Source organism: Pangasianodon hypophthalmus, chromosome 26 (genome assembly GCF_027358585.1).
Source record: "Pangasianodon hypophthalmus isolate fPanHyp1 chromosome 26, fPanHyp1.pri, whole genome shotgun sequence".
In the NCBI taxonomy this organism is placed as follows: domain Eukaryota; kingdom Metazoa; phylum Chordata; class Actinopteri; order Siluriformes; family Pangasiidae; genus Pangasianodon; species Pangasianodon hypophthalmus.
In genome coordinates, this window is record NC_069735.1 from 19,661,506 (window position 1) to 19,675,624 (window position 14,119).

At 46.3% G+C, this 14,119-nt stretch overlaps 1 protein-coding gene across 1 annotated transcript in view; it reads right to left on the reverse strand.

The window, feature by feature from the left end:
• The window catches only part of LOC117596153 (integrin alpha-M-like), a 64,515-nt gene that overhangs the window by 18,751 nt on the left and 31,645 nt on the right, over positions 1-14,119 (reverse strand). Inside the window, exons 11-16 of the mRNA XM_053229773.1 lie at positions 3,999-4,119; positions 3,714-3,856; positions 3,020-3,166; positions 2,616-2,813; positions 1,751-1,881; positions 1,227-1,381 (exon numbers count right to left, since the gene is read on the reverse strand). Of these exons, the coding sequence (XP_053085748.1) occupies positions 1,227-1,381; positions 1,751-1,881; positions 2,616-2,813; positions 3,020-3,166; positions 3,714-3,856; positions 3,999-4,119 (895 nt within the window). The remainder of the gene's footprint in view (positions 1-1,226; positions 1,382-1,750; positions 1,882-2,615; positions 2,814-3,019; positions 3,167-3,713; positions 3,857-3,998; positions 4,120-14,119) is intronic.

The window sequence follows — 14,119 nt, forward strand, 5'->3', positions numbered from 1 at the left end:
AAAGAGATCCTGTGTGAGAGGTCCCACAAGCCTCCACAGGGTTTTCCCCGTTTGAGTTATTGTATGGGCGGAAGCCTTGCAGCGTCCTCGATGTCTGTTCCAAACCATCGGCATTGCTAAATTGCTGACTGAGTTAACCCCAGGGGTGGTGGTACACAGCCACCCCTATCGTCTGCAAGATGACAAAAATGTGGTTCAGGATGAACTCAAGGCTATGCTCAACATGGGAGTACACGTGGATCACTCGTTGGTATCTGGCATTTCAGCCATTTAATTTCTAGGTGGTCCACAAGCCATGGGTGCAGATGGCTGTGGTAGATTTCCTCTGTCGGCAGGGTGGGGGGAGTTGGCTGCAGACCGGATGGCTCCCTGGCCTGAGTCGGGCACTGGGAGTATGTGGAAGCGGGGGCGTGGTCGAGTGCCAGTTTGTGAATAGAGGGCGGAGCCAGAGAAGGTGAGTGGTAAGGAATGCACACCTGCAGGGAATTCTACTAATGAGTGTGTGTCTGCTTGCAGAGGCGAGGATAAGAGGGAGAGAGACGTACGCCTAGAGAGAGAGAGAGTGAGAGAGAGAGAGAGATCAACCAGCACAGAGCCACATGCGTGTGTATATTAGGGAAAATAAAACCGCTGAAAAAGCAAAAGTAAAAGACACAGAATAAAACGCCTCTTGAGTTATTTCCAACCCTGCCTCCTACTTCCTCATTTCTGCCAGAATTTGGGAGAGTGTCACAGTTAGTTTGTCCAATTACTTTGAGTCTGTGAAAATGGAGGGACGATGTAAAAAATGGCTGTAATTCCTAAATGATGAATGCAATATTTTTGTTAAACCCGTTTAATTAAAGCTGAAAGTCCACACTTCAATCATATCTTGATTGCTTCATTTCAAATCCATTGTATTGATGCACAGAGGCAAAATTACAAAAATATTACAAAAATTGTGTCACTGTCCAAATACTTATGGACCTGACTGTGTGTGTGTGAAAATGGAGATACTTTGCTTAAAATGTCTGTAATTCCTAAATGGTAAATGCCATATTTTTGTGGAACCTCTTAAAATAAAGCTGAAAGTCTACACTTCGATCACATCTTGATTGTTTTATTTCAAATCCATTGTGTTGGTGTATAAAGGCAAAATCACAAAAACTCTGTCATTGTCCAAATACTTCCAGACCTGACTGTATATATGTAGTTAGCATGTGTACATGTGTTCCAGGTGATCATACCTTTGCTGTTGGTGTTCTCTGTCATACTGAAGCAGGTGTTGAGAGTAATGATGGCAAATGTATTTTCCATGTTGCCCAGGCAGTCGAACTTATTCAGGCTGATTTCAGAGGGAGAGAAACTGAGCTTCACTGATATGGAAACAACCGCCCGAGTTCTGAGAGAACCAATTACAAAAGTTAGTCCAAAACCTACATCAGTATTTACATGAGAAGAGTTCCTTGTATTCAGAGTCGGGTTACGCAGCTGCTTAAGTGGATTTTCTGAGCTCCTCATTCAGATTATTTGCATCACCTACATGTAGTTCGTGCCTCTGACTTGCACTTAATACTGCTCCTCATTCCTCATATCACTCAAGAAAAATGCACTTAAGTTCAGATCAGAATCACGAGTAACCGAGAAACTCCCACACATGTTACTCTCAATTTCAGGAGCAATTTCATGCCCTTACTGCACACTTGATTCAACTATAAATATAAAGCTGTGTGTTTAAAACATATAAAATTATTTGGGAAGTAATTCATACTTCAGGAGTAAAACGGTCCCTTGTGCTCCAACAGCAATGTCCGTCAGACCATCCTGTCCCATGTCCATCACACCATCGATCGCCAAACCGAAATGCTGAAGCTGCTTAGAGATGGAACTTGCCGCAATTCTCTACACACACACACACACAAACAAAACATGCATCACATTCAAAATATACTGTATATGATTTATATAGTGTACGTCCTGTTTATCTGTGTTTGGAGTTGTACCTGGCTATACTGGGGCAGATGTTTGGAGTTGTACTTGGCTGTACTGGGGCAGATGTTTGGAGTTGTACCTGGTTGTATTGGGGCAGATGTTTGTTGTTGTACCTGGCTTTATTGGGGACAGATGTTTTGGAGATGTACCTGGCTGTATTGGGGGCAGATGTTTTGGAGATGTACCTGGCTGTACTGGGGGCAGATGTTTTGGAGTTGTACCTGGCTGTATTGGGGGCAGATGTTTTGGAGATGTACCTGGCTGTATTGGGGCAGATGTTTGGAGTTGTACCTGGTTGTATTGGGGCAGATGTTTGTTGTTGTACCTGGCTGTATTGGGGACAGATGTTTTGGAGATGTACCTGGCTGTATTGGGGGCAGATGTTTTGGAGATGTACCTGGCTGTATTGGGGCAGATGTTTGGAGTTGTACCTGGTTGTATTGGGGCAGATGTTTGTTGTTGTACCTGGCTGTATTGGGGACAGATGTTTTGGAGATGTACCTGGCTGTATTGGGGGCAGATGTTTTGGAGATGTACCTGGCTGTATTGGGGGCAGATGTTTTGGAGATGTACCTGGCTGTATTGGGGCAGATGTTTTGGAGTTGTACCTGGCTGTACTGGGGGCAGATGTTTTGGAGTTGTACCTGGCTGTACTTGGGGCGGATGCCGTGTTCATGGTTGCCGAGGTAAATGTAAATGGCTCCTTTTTGATTGTCTTCCAGTGGAGCTCCAACAGCTAAATCCTGCAGCTGGTCTCCATTCAGATCTGCTACAGCAGCTAGAGTCATCCCAAACCGACCCTGAGCTGATTCACATATCTCCAACTCCTTCTCCAACTTCAGCTGCACATACACACACACACACACACACAAACACAGTCAGCCGCAATTTCATTATATACATGCGCAGTATATTTAGATTGCCTAAATAAACTGGTGGGTGTTATAATAAGTGAAGCTTAATTAAACACTCTGTAAGGTAAGCTGGGGTCTCATGGAATGATACTGTTCCAGTAACACAGAGTGTGTGTGTGTGTGTGTGTGTGTACCTGCTGTGTGAGTCTATAGATGTAAATCCGTCCCTCTCTCTGAGGATGAGGTTTGTAATACAGCGGAGCTCCAACCACGAGGAAGTCAGTGTTGTTGTCGGAGTTCAGGTCTAACACACACACTGATCCACCGAAATACGAGCCGATCTACAGACGCATTATTTAATAAATTATAACATTACAGATGCTTATGAGCTGTGTTGTGATTTCAGTGTATATGCCATGTAGCTGTGTAAGATTCATGTGAGGTTACATTAGTTCTGCTGTTGTTGCTGCTGTGTATCTGCCGTGGTTCAGTGTACCTGTTGTGTAGCTGTGATGCATGTTTGAGGTGTTTATCAGTTTTGTATTAATGATGGTGTTTAACATGACCAGGAGCCAGCCGGCCCTTTCACCACATTCATTTTAAATAAGATCATATTTGTGCAACAGAAAAATCTAAACTCACTCCCTGTTTACAGTGGTGTTGTTTTTTACCACAATCTGAAATATCAGATCCAACTCACAGTTTGTGTTCTCTGTTTAATGGTCAGAGTCCTGACAGTGTGGAGGAAACAAACCACAAACTCATTTGGAATTGTGTATTTCTCATTTAGGAGAGTGTTGTACATTCCAGAACTCTTCAGTTCCTCAAAAGGATACAGAAATTTGGTGTAAAGGTGAATAATGTAAACATGTGGAGACTGTTTCTTACCTGTTCTCCAGAGATGTTGCTCATGGCTTCCCATTTGTGGGTCATCTTTTTAAACAGAGTCACCTGACCCCTGTGATTAGATCTTGGTGCTCCAGAGAACACAAGAGAAACTCTGTCTCTCTGTCCAACCACAACAGAGTAACCTTAGCATGACAGGAACACAACAGGAACACACACACTCAGCCGGTGAGGTTCTGTGTTAGACCTTCACTAACCACATGTACAGTCCATGCCACTAACAGCTGAAAGAAACAGAGACATGTCCTTCTGTAACAAACAGCATACCATTGTACGAGTCCTTATTTAGGTTTTCGTCCTTGATTTCCATCCCAGCTTCGGATCCTGTAACCTCATACAGCATTCCACGCCAATTATCAGATCCAACAGCTCCCAGAATGAGAGTGTCCTGGAATACAGAATAAAGAAAGATGTGGTTAATTGTTTGTGTTTAGACAGTTTTTAAGATATTAATTATATACACATATAACTCATTCCAGTTCATTCAGACTCCATATATAGTATATACTCCGTTTGTTTCACTTATTGCTAAATCTTGTTTGCATTTGCTGCCTACATTTATTTTTGTGAGCATTTTTTTTCATTGGTGATATCCATAGATTACTTCTGTATATGATCCCTGCTCTTTTTTTTCAGTTTGGTGTTTTTCCAACTTGTTCCCTTAGACTCTGTGCCTGGAATTTGCATATTAAATTGTTTTCTTTTCATTGTTCATCATGAAGATCTCTTTTCTTGGTCCCTAGCTTTCTTGCTGGTTTTGTTATCCCGTTTGCCTTGCTCCACCTTTGGAAAACACATTGTGCTTAATAAAAGTGCTAAACAGAGATCAGCTTCTTCTTCTTATTATTATTATTAATATATTTGACCCCTCAGAGTCACCTGCTGCCATTGGTTTGGATGAAGAATGGTGAAGTACTTAACAAAATTGGACTTCAGAACTGAGTATAACCTTATCAGGATTAGTGAAAGATGGCTTTCATCACAAATTCTAGCCATTATGGATACCTTATTATGCCATATCGTTTGGCTAATGTACCCTCTGTCTTTCAGTTTTTCATAAACGAGACCTTGATAGACCTGCTGGATAAATTAGTAATTGCACACAAACTCTCTCCTACCAAAAGAAATTATGATGATTGTAGTTGTGAATTACTCACAAAAGCTGAGTGGTACACTACTAGCAAATATTTCTGTAGTCCTCAAACTCTATCTGTGCTCAGTCTGAAGTTCCTCAGACCCTCGCAGCAGAAAATTTATTCCCCTAACCAGTACCTGAATGACCTTGGTTCAACAAAGCCGTAGACAACACGGTTAATTTAGAATAATATGTTTAATTTATATAGCACCTTTCTAGAGCTCAAGGACGCTTTACAGTAGTGATACAACAATAGGGACAAACACAGTCCGGATCGGGAGCAGCACCGGCACCACCATGCTGAACACTGGGGCCCCACAGGGCTGTGTGCTCATTCCACTGCTGTTCACTCTGCTGACTCACGACTGTGTAGCAATGCACAGCTCGAACCGCAACATCAAGTTCGCCGATGACACGACCGTGGTTGGTCTCATCAGCAAGAATGACGAGTCAGCATACAGAGAGGAGGTGCAGCGGCTAACAGACTGGTGCTGAGCCAACAACCTGTCTCTGAACTTGGACAAAACAAAAGAGATGGTTGTTGACTTCAGGAGAGCACAGAATGACAACTCTCTACTGAACATCAGCAGCTCCTCCATGGAGATCGTCAAGAGCACCAAATTTCTTGGTGTTCACCTGGTGGAGAACGTCTCCAGGTTACGTATGTAACCATGGTTCCCCGAGGGAACGAGACGCTGCGTCACGAAACGCTATGGGAATGCCCCCGCGTGACCGCGCTCTGAATCACGTGTCTAATCCAATCATTGACGAAGGTTGGATGAGGCGTCACTTCCTGTTTTCGAATTGTTTTGCCGGGAGTTTCTTGCCTGCATCGGCGTCTTAACTATACTGTTTCTTTCTTTTTTTAAATCAATAATATCGCGCTATCGTTTTCATCTGTTGTATTTTTCATGTTCTCTTCTACCGTATTTTCATTTTTTTTTTCTCTCAAAGTGCGCTTTTGTATTTTGTCAAGACAGCGAGCGGAGGCCATTCACACCGGATCCACGCCGTCTACAATAATATCAACAAATCTTCGACTAAGGTGCGTTAAACAACATGTCTAACATTCAGCTTGTTCAGTGTGTTGAGTGCAGGATGTTTAGTCACTCTTCCTCCGTCGTTAGTATTAACTTTATTTGTGATAAATGCATGTTAGTTAGCTCTCTGACGGAGAAGATTGCTGCATTAGAGGTGCGCATCCAGTCTCTAGAGAGGGTTAGTGAGAGTGAGAACAGCGTAGTTTCTGTAGGGGAAAGTCTGGATTAGAGCCCTCACAGCGGGGCGAATGGGTGACGACTCGGCGGCATAATCGCAAAGCCAAAGCTAACGCTAAGGCTCGCCCACAGGAGCACCACTCCTCTCCGCTTCACGTGTCCAACAGGTTTGCTCTCCTCAGTGAAGCACCCGCTGAGAAACCTGAAAGAGCTCTGGTTATAGGTGACTCTATCTTGCGGCACGTGAAATTAGCTAGGCCTTTAGGGGCACCAGCAGCTTTAGTTAGGTGTATACCGGGAGCCAGGGCGCCGGACATAGCAGGTAATCTTAGGGTCTTAGGCAAGCACAGGTTCTCAAAGATAGTTATTCATGTAGGAGCTAATGATATACGCCTTCATCAGTCTGAGGTTACTAAGATTAACTTGGTAGAGGTGTGTAAATTAGCGAAGGCGATGTCCGATGCTGTAGTATGCTCTGGCCCCATCCCAATGCGGCATGGCGATGTAGCTTACAGCAGGTTATGGTCGCTGAACTGCTGGATGTCCAGGTGGTGCTCCGAAAACAATGTGGGCTTTATAGATAATTGGACTAACTTTGAGGGCAAGGCTGGCCTGTTAGGGCGGGACGGTGTCCATCCCACTCGGGAAGGTGCTGCTCTCATTTCTTGCAGCATAGCACATAGTCTCAGAACAGGCCTAGTTAATCGGTGACAATCCAGGGCCAAGGCCAGGGAGCAGACAAGCAGGCTAAACCGACCGTCTGCTAGCTGCACTGAGTCGTCACTTAGGTTCCACCGTATTGAGACTGTGTCTGTTCCCCGAGCTAAACAAAATTATAGACATACTCAGACAGTTTGTTTTAGTAATCTAATTAACATAAAATTAAACCATACCGAATGCATAGCCAGCACCGTTGATCTGAAGCTAGGACTGTTGAATATTAGATCTCTTACGTCTAAAGCGCTTATTGTTAATGAAACCATTACTGATCAGGAGTTTGATGTACTGTGTTTAACAGAAACGTGGATTAAACCAAACGAGTTTGTAGCATTAAATGAAGCTAGTCCTCCCGGGTACAGTTACATACATCAGCCCCGTCTAACTGGCAAAGGAGGAGGCGTCGCAGTCATTTATAATGATAATCTAGCCGTCACACAAAAACCTAGTCATAAATTCAACGCATTTGAAGTTCTTTATTCTAACATAACATACGTAGCCACTAAAAATAAGTCTACCCAGGTGATTCCAGTAATTATTATTTACAGACCCCCAGGGCCATATTCTGAATTCCTGTGTGAATTTGCGGATTTCATCTCTAACCTGGTTGTTTCTTTAGACAAGGCATTAATTGTTGGAGACTTTAATATTCATTTTGATAATCCAGATGACCCTCTGAGAACAGCAGTTGTGTCCATTCTAGATTCTGTAGGGGTTAATCAGAATGTAATAGGACCCACCCATAGTGGTGGTCACACTCTTGATTTAATACTAACATTCGGATTAAATATAGAAAATATAGTCTCATGTCCACAGTCTGAAGCTATCTCAGATCATTACCTCATCTCATTTAAAATGTGTATTAATCATAGTATATGCACCTTGCCACGTCACCGTGTCAAACGTACGTTCACGTCAACAACTGCACAGAGTTTTATCAGTAATCTCCCAGATTTATCAACCATGATTGGATCACCGTCTGATCCCGAAGAACTTGACCAGGCAACTGAATGTTTAGAATCAACGTTCTGCAACTCACTAGATAAGGTAGCTCCACTTAAAAGAAAAATAATTAGGGAGAAAAAGCTAGCACCCTGGTATAGCGATCACACACGAACTTTAAAACAGACCACTCGAAAACTAGAACGTAAATGGCGTCAAACTAACTTGGTAGTATTTCAAATAGCATGGAAGGAGAGCCTATTGAGCTATAAGAAAGCTCTTAGTGCTGCTAGATCAATGTATCTCTCCACCCTAATTGAAGATAACAGAAATAATCCTAGATTCTTATTTAATACTGTAGCAAAATTAACTAGGAATAAGACCACAATAGAAACACGCACACAATCATTATATAGCAGCGATGACTTCATGAATTTTTTCAATGGTAAAATTGAAAATATCAGGCTAGAAATTCAGACTATTAATTTAAAACCGGACAGTTCTATAACTAACCCTGTAGATGATAATATGATAATATTAGATAAACAACTACAACGCTTTAGTCCCCTTGAAGAGACTGAACTAATTTCACTAATTTCATCATCAAAATCATCAACCTGTATGCTAGATCCTTTACCTACTTGTTTCCTCAAACAGATAATTCCTGAAACAATCAAACCTCTTTTAAAGATAATCAATTCTTCCCTTAGCATTGGCTATGTACCTAAATCTTTTAAATTAGCAGTTATCAAGCCCCTGATTAAAAAAACCTAACCTCAATCCCTGTCAACTGTCCAACTACAGGCCAATATCAAACCTCCCCTTTATTTCCAAGGTCCTTGAAAAGGTTGTAGCACAGCAGCTATGCTCATACTTACATAGGAATAACATTCATGAAATGTATCAGTCAGGATTTAGGCCTCATCATAGCACAGAGACAGCACTGGTAAAAGTTGTAAATGACTTACTACTGGCCTCTGATCAGGGTTGTGTCTCCTTGCTGGTGCTGCTTGACCTTAGTGCAGCTTTTGATACCATTGATCATGCTATTCTCCTCAATAGACTAGAAAATGTAGTAGGCATTAAGGGAACAGCCCTTTCCTGGCTCAGGTCTTATTTGACTGATCGTTATCAGTTTGTAAACGTAAATGGTGACTTCTCTTCTCATGCTAAGGTAAAGTTTGGTGTTCCGCAAGGCTCTGTTTTAGGCCCACTGCTCTTTTCTTTATATATGCTACCTCTGGGCAAAATTATTCGTAAGCATGGTATTAGCTTCCACTGTTACGCTGATGACACACAGTTGTATGTTTCAGCAAAGCCAGATGACAGACACCAGCTTAATAAAGTTGAGGAATGTGTAAAAGACATTAGAAACTGGATGCTTATTAACTTTCTCTTACTTAATTCTGACAAGACAGAAGTACTTGTACTAGGACCACATGCAGCTAGAAGTAAGCTTTCTGATTACATAATAACTCTGGATGACCTTTCTGTTTCATCGTGTGCAGCAGTAAAAGACCTTGGTGTGATTATCGACTCTAGTCTTTCTTTTGAAGCTCATGTAGATAATATAACTAGGATTGCTTTCTTTCATCTCAGAAATATTGCTAAAATAAGAAATATATTGTCACTACACGATGCAGAAAAATTAGTTCATGCTTTTGTTACCTCTAGGTTGGATTATTGTAATGCCTTACTGTCTGGATGTTCCAGTAGATGCATAAACAAGCTCCAGTTAGTCCAGAATGCAGCAGCGAGAGTCCTTACTAGAACCAGAAGATATGACCACATCACCCCTATCTTATCCACACTGCATTGGCTCCCAATCAAATTTCGTATTGATTATAAAATACTACTATTGACCTATAAAGCACTAAATGGTCTCGCGCCACAGTACCTGAGCGAACTTTTGGTCTTTTATGATCCGTCACGCCTACTCAGATCAAAAGATGCAGGCTATTTGTTGGTACCTCGAATAATGCGGGCTACAGCTGGGGGTAGAGCTTTCTCATACAAAGCCCCACAGTTATGGAACAGCCTTCCACTTAGTGTTCGGGGCTCAGACACAGTCTCAGTGCTTAAGTCTAGGCTGAAAACATATTTGTTTAGTCAAGCCTTTTGTGAATAGTTTTCTTAGGTACAGGGGCAGGTCTGGAGGGTTTCACAGGCATAGAGTGTTGTGGTGAAATGGGATGTTTGGATGCTGTCGCCCCCCCACTCTCACACGTTCACTCAGGTTTGTCGACGGTGGAGTGGCTGGCTGCCTTATGTCCCAGGGTGCCCTCATGTCTGTGTTAGCTTCTGGCTCTCCCTTTCAGTTATGCTGTCATAGCTAGTCTTGCCGGAGTCCCTGCTTGCACTCTGCATGCAAAGTACATCGTGCTTAACCATTAGAGGACAAAAGCTTACCTAACAATCTCTTCCTTTCTCTCCATCTCTCTCTCTCCCTCACTCTCTGTCGAGCTACACATGCTACTTCTGAGATGCCAGTGATGCCAGTGATCCTGACCCCTTCTGCTCCTCCTCGCTGCCTGACCCATCCTGATGCCCTACTTCTGGTTGGAGTTCTCATCGGTTGAGTTCGCTCGCTGCTGCTGGGGGTGGCCCCATATGGACTGCCTGAAGAACTGTTTGGATTGCTGGGGATGGTGCCACCTGGGGGCTGTGGAGATGGCTTGGGGATCACATATGGGGAGCTGTACTGTAATGGCTTGGGACTGTGATTGCTGTAGTGGCTTTGGGGCTGCAGTTGCCACGAGCAGCTTCGTACTCAGGACTCCATCAGTGGACAGTGGATAGATTTTAACCAGCCGGACCTCTTGCAAATACTGTGATGAATTTATTGGTTGCACAATTGCACTATTTGTCCATATAGTACACAATAGAAGGGATTTATTTATAATTGCACTATCCGTTGCACCCAGATGAGGATGGGTTCCCTTTTGAGCCTGGTTCCTCTCAAGGTTTCTTCCTCATATCATCTCGGGGAGTTTTTCCTTGCCACCGTCGCCACTGGCTTGCTCATTAGGGATAAATTCACAGTGATAAATTTAAATATTTACAATATATTTTTGTGAATCCATTTATTTCTGTAAAGCTGCTTTGTGACAATGTCCATTGTTAAAAGCGCTATACAAATAAAATTGAATTGAATTGAATTGAAATTAATCCGTCCAATGGATGGGCGAGACGTCACGGGCGGGGTGACGTAGCGACCCGGAAGCATAAAAGCCTGAGCGGCGAGCCCTGCGTTAGCTTACTGGAAAATTAAGCAAGCGCTGCAGGGACGCCGGAAGTGTGGCACCGAGACGCAGCGTCTCGTTCCCTCGGGGAACCATGGTTACATACGTAACCTGGAGACGTTCCCCTTCAGGAACTCGAGCTGCGTCACGAAACGCTATGGGAACAAGTATACCCATGCCGCCAGACTTACAAGTCCCTGCCTCCAGGAGGAGTCACGTCTAAGGCACAAGGACAGAGGAGCCGGGAGTGGCTTGCGTATCCAGGTCATAAAACCTGGCAAAGGTCAGGGGCGTGGACCATCCCGCCGCGTTGCAGATGTCCTGTAAGGACACACCTGCCAGAAAGGCCTTAGAGGCTGCCACCGCACGGGTAGAGTGAGCCTTGACCCCCAGGGGACTGGGGAGACCAGAGGACTCGAAAGAGAAATGGATTCTACAATCCACTGGCTGAGGGTCTGCTTAGAAGCAGGAAAACCCCTCTTAGGGGGACCAAAGCACACAAGCAATTGGTCTGCCTTTCTCCACAGGGCAGTTCTGTGGACATACGCGTCCAGTGCTCGCACTGGACACATACAATTGAGCTTCCGATGGTCGGGCTCCCTGAAGGGAGGAGGAAAGGAAGCCTGCAGCACGACCGGCCGTGGTGCCGAGGAGGGGACTTTCGGTACGTACCCCGCTCGGGGGTGCAAGAACGCTTTGGCCAACCCAGGCGCAAAGTCTAAATAGGAAGGGGCCACCGAGAGGGCCTGAAGATCCCCCACTCTCCTAAGAGAGGAAATTGCCAAGAGAAAGGCAGTTTTTAACGTCAGAAGACGGTCCGAAATCTCCTCAATGGGCTCAAAGGGGGGTTTGCAGAGAGCCTCTAAAACCACGGCCAGGTCCCACGAGGGGACCAGAGATCGAGCTGGACGTCTGATCCTCAGCGCACCGCGGAGGAAACGTGTCACCCAGGGGTGTCTGCCCACTGATTGGCCATTGAGAGGGGCGTGGTAGGCTACAATAGCCCTGGCGGTTGATGTAAGAGACCACCGTCGTGTTGTCGGTGCGCACCAACAAGTGGCGGCCTCTTAGGTCTGGGAGAAAGTGTTTCAGAGCCAGAAACACGGCCAGCATCTCCAGGCAGTTGATGTGCCAAGTGAGATGGCGGCCGCTCCACAGACCACAGGCAGGACGGCCACTCATGACCGCTCCCCATCCGGTGATGGACGCATCCGTCGCTAGCACTATGCGGCGACCAGGAGCTCCCAGGACCGGGCCCTGAGACAAGAACCCAGGTTCTCTCCACACAGCTAAGGCACGGCGGCATTGCCGCGTGACCTTGATCATTCGAAGCGGGTTTCCTCTGTTTCGGAAAAACCCCCTGGTCTTGAGCCACCACTGTAGGGGTCTCATGTGCAGCAGGCCAAAAGGTATCACATTGGACGCAGCTGCCAATAGGCCCAGCAGTCTCTGAAACTGCTTTACAGTGAGTGACCGGCCTACTTTCACTCTCGCGACAGCTGTGAGGACCGACTCGATCCGAGCAGGAGACAAATGTGCCTGCATCGTGGTCGTATCCCACACGACGCCTAGATAAGCGGTTCTCTGAGCTGGAGAAAGCACGCTTTTCTCTGCGTTTAGTCTTAACCCCAGTTCCTTCATATGGGCAAGAACGACATCTCAATGCCGAGCCGCCATCTGCTCTGAATGAGCTAAAATCAACCAGTCGTCGATGTAATTCAGTATGCGGATGCCCTGGAGTCGCATAGGAGCCAAGGCAGCATCCACGCACTTCGTGAAGGTGCGGGGTGAGAGTGCTATGCCGAAGGGAAGAACCCGATACTGGTAAGCTTTGCCCCCGAAAGCGAACCTCAGGAACTTCCTGTGCGGGGGAAGGATGGAGATGTGGAAATACACATCTTTTAGGTCGATCATGACAAACCAGTCCTCGGACCTGATCTGAGACATGACCTGAGTGACCGTGAGCATCCTGAACTTCAGTCGTGCGACTGAGAGGTTCAATTGCCGCAAGTCCAAAATGGGACGCAGCCTTCCCCCCTTCTTGGGAACAATGAAGTACCAGCTGTAGAACCCGGACTCTCTGTCGTGAGGAGGGACCACCTCGATGGCCTCCTTCCTCAGGAGAGTGTGTACTTCCTGCTCCAATACCAGAGCCTGCTCGGGACCCACCACAGTGGGAAGAACCCCAGAAAAACGAGGCGGTGGCGAGCCGAACTGAATTCGGTAGCCTCTTTCAGTACGCAGGACCCAATGAGACACATTCGGCAGAAGTTTTCACGCTGCCAGAAAGCTCACTAAGGGAATCAGTCTCTCGAGACTGACCTCTGGTGCAATAGAAGCGGTTAGCTGGGTGCCCTGAGGCGGCGAATCGACAGGGGGTAAATGAACTAACCGCTGTGAAGGCCTCAGAAGAGGCCGCGAGCCTCCCAGACCCGCTACGTTGCCGGGCGAGAACTGGGAGAGGCGCTCGCCGGAGACCGCTGCGCCCTGAAGCACCATAGGTGGCAGGGTTGGCAGATCGACCTCCTGAGGGCACTGGGGGGACCCGGGCACCGTGAGATGAGGTGTACGCCGCATCGCCCCAGAGGGGCCCACCCTCGGAAGCCCTGGGCCAAAACCGTCAGTTGTCGCGACTCCTGCTCCTGCCTCGGGGGAGCACGGGAGGCGACGCTCTGTCTTTGGGCCTCCCTGTAGGAAGGGGCCGTACACTGGTATCTCTCGACGACGGAATCTACAGCGTCGCCAAACAGGCCCGAGAGAGTAAGCGGGGCGTCCATGAGCACGACCCTGTCCTTCTCTTTCATATTGGACAGGGTCAGCCAGAGATGCCTCTCCACCGCCACCAGGACTGCCATAGACCGACCGATAGCAAGGGCGGTCTCCTTGGTGGCGCGGAGGGACAGATCAGCGGCCCGCCTGAGCTCCGCTACCTGCTCAGACGTCCTCTCCCCTTGCTCATCCAGCTCTTTAAGCAGGTCGGCCTGGTACGCCTGTAACACTGCCATGGTGTGCAGACATGCACCAGCCTAACCTGCTGCCGTGTACGCCTTGCCTACCAGCGCTGAGGTGGTCCGCAGCGGCTTGGTAGGCAACGCCGGAGCCTTCAGGGACGATGCAGCAGCAGGGGACAGATAG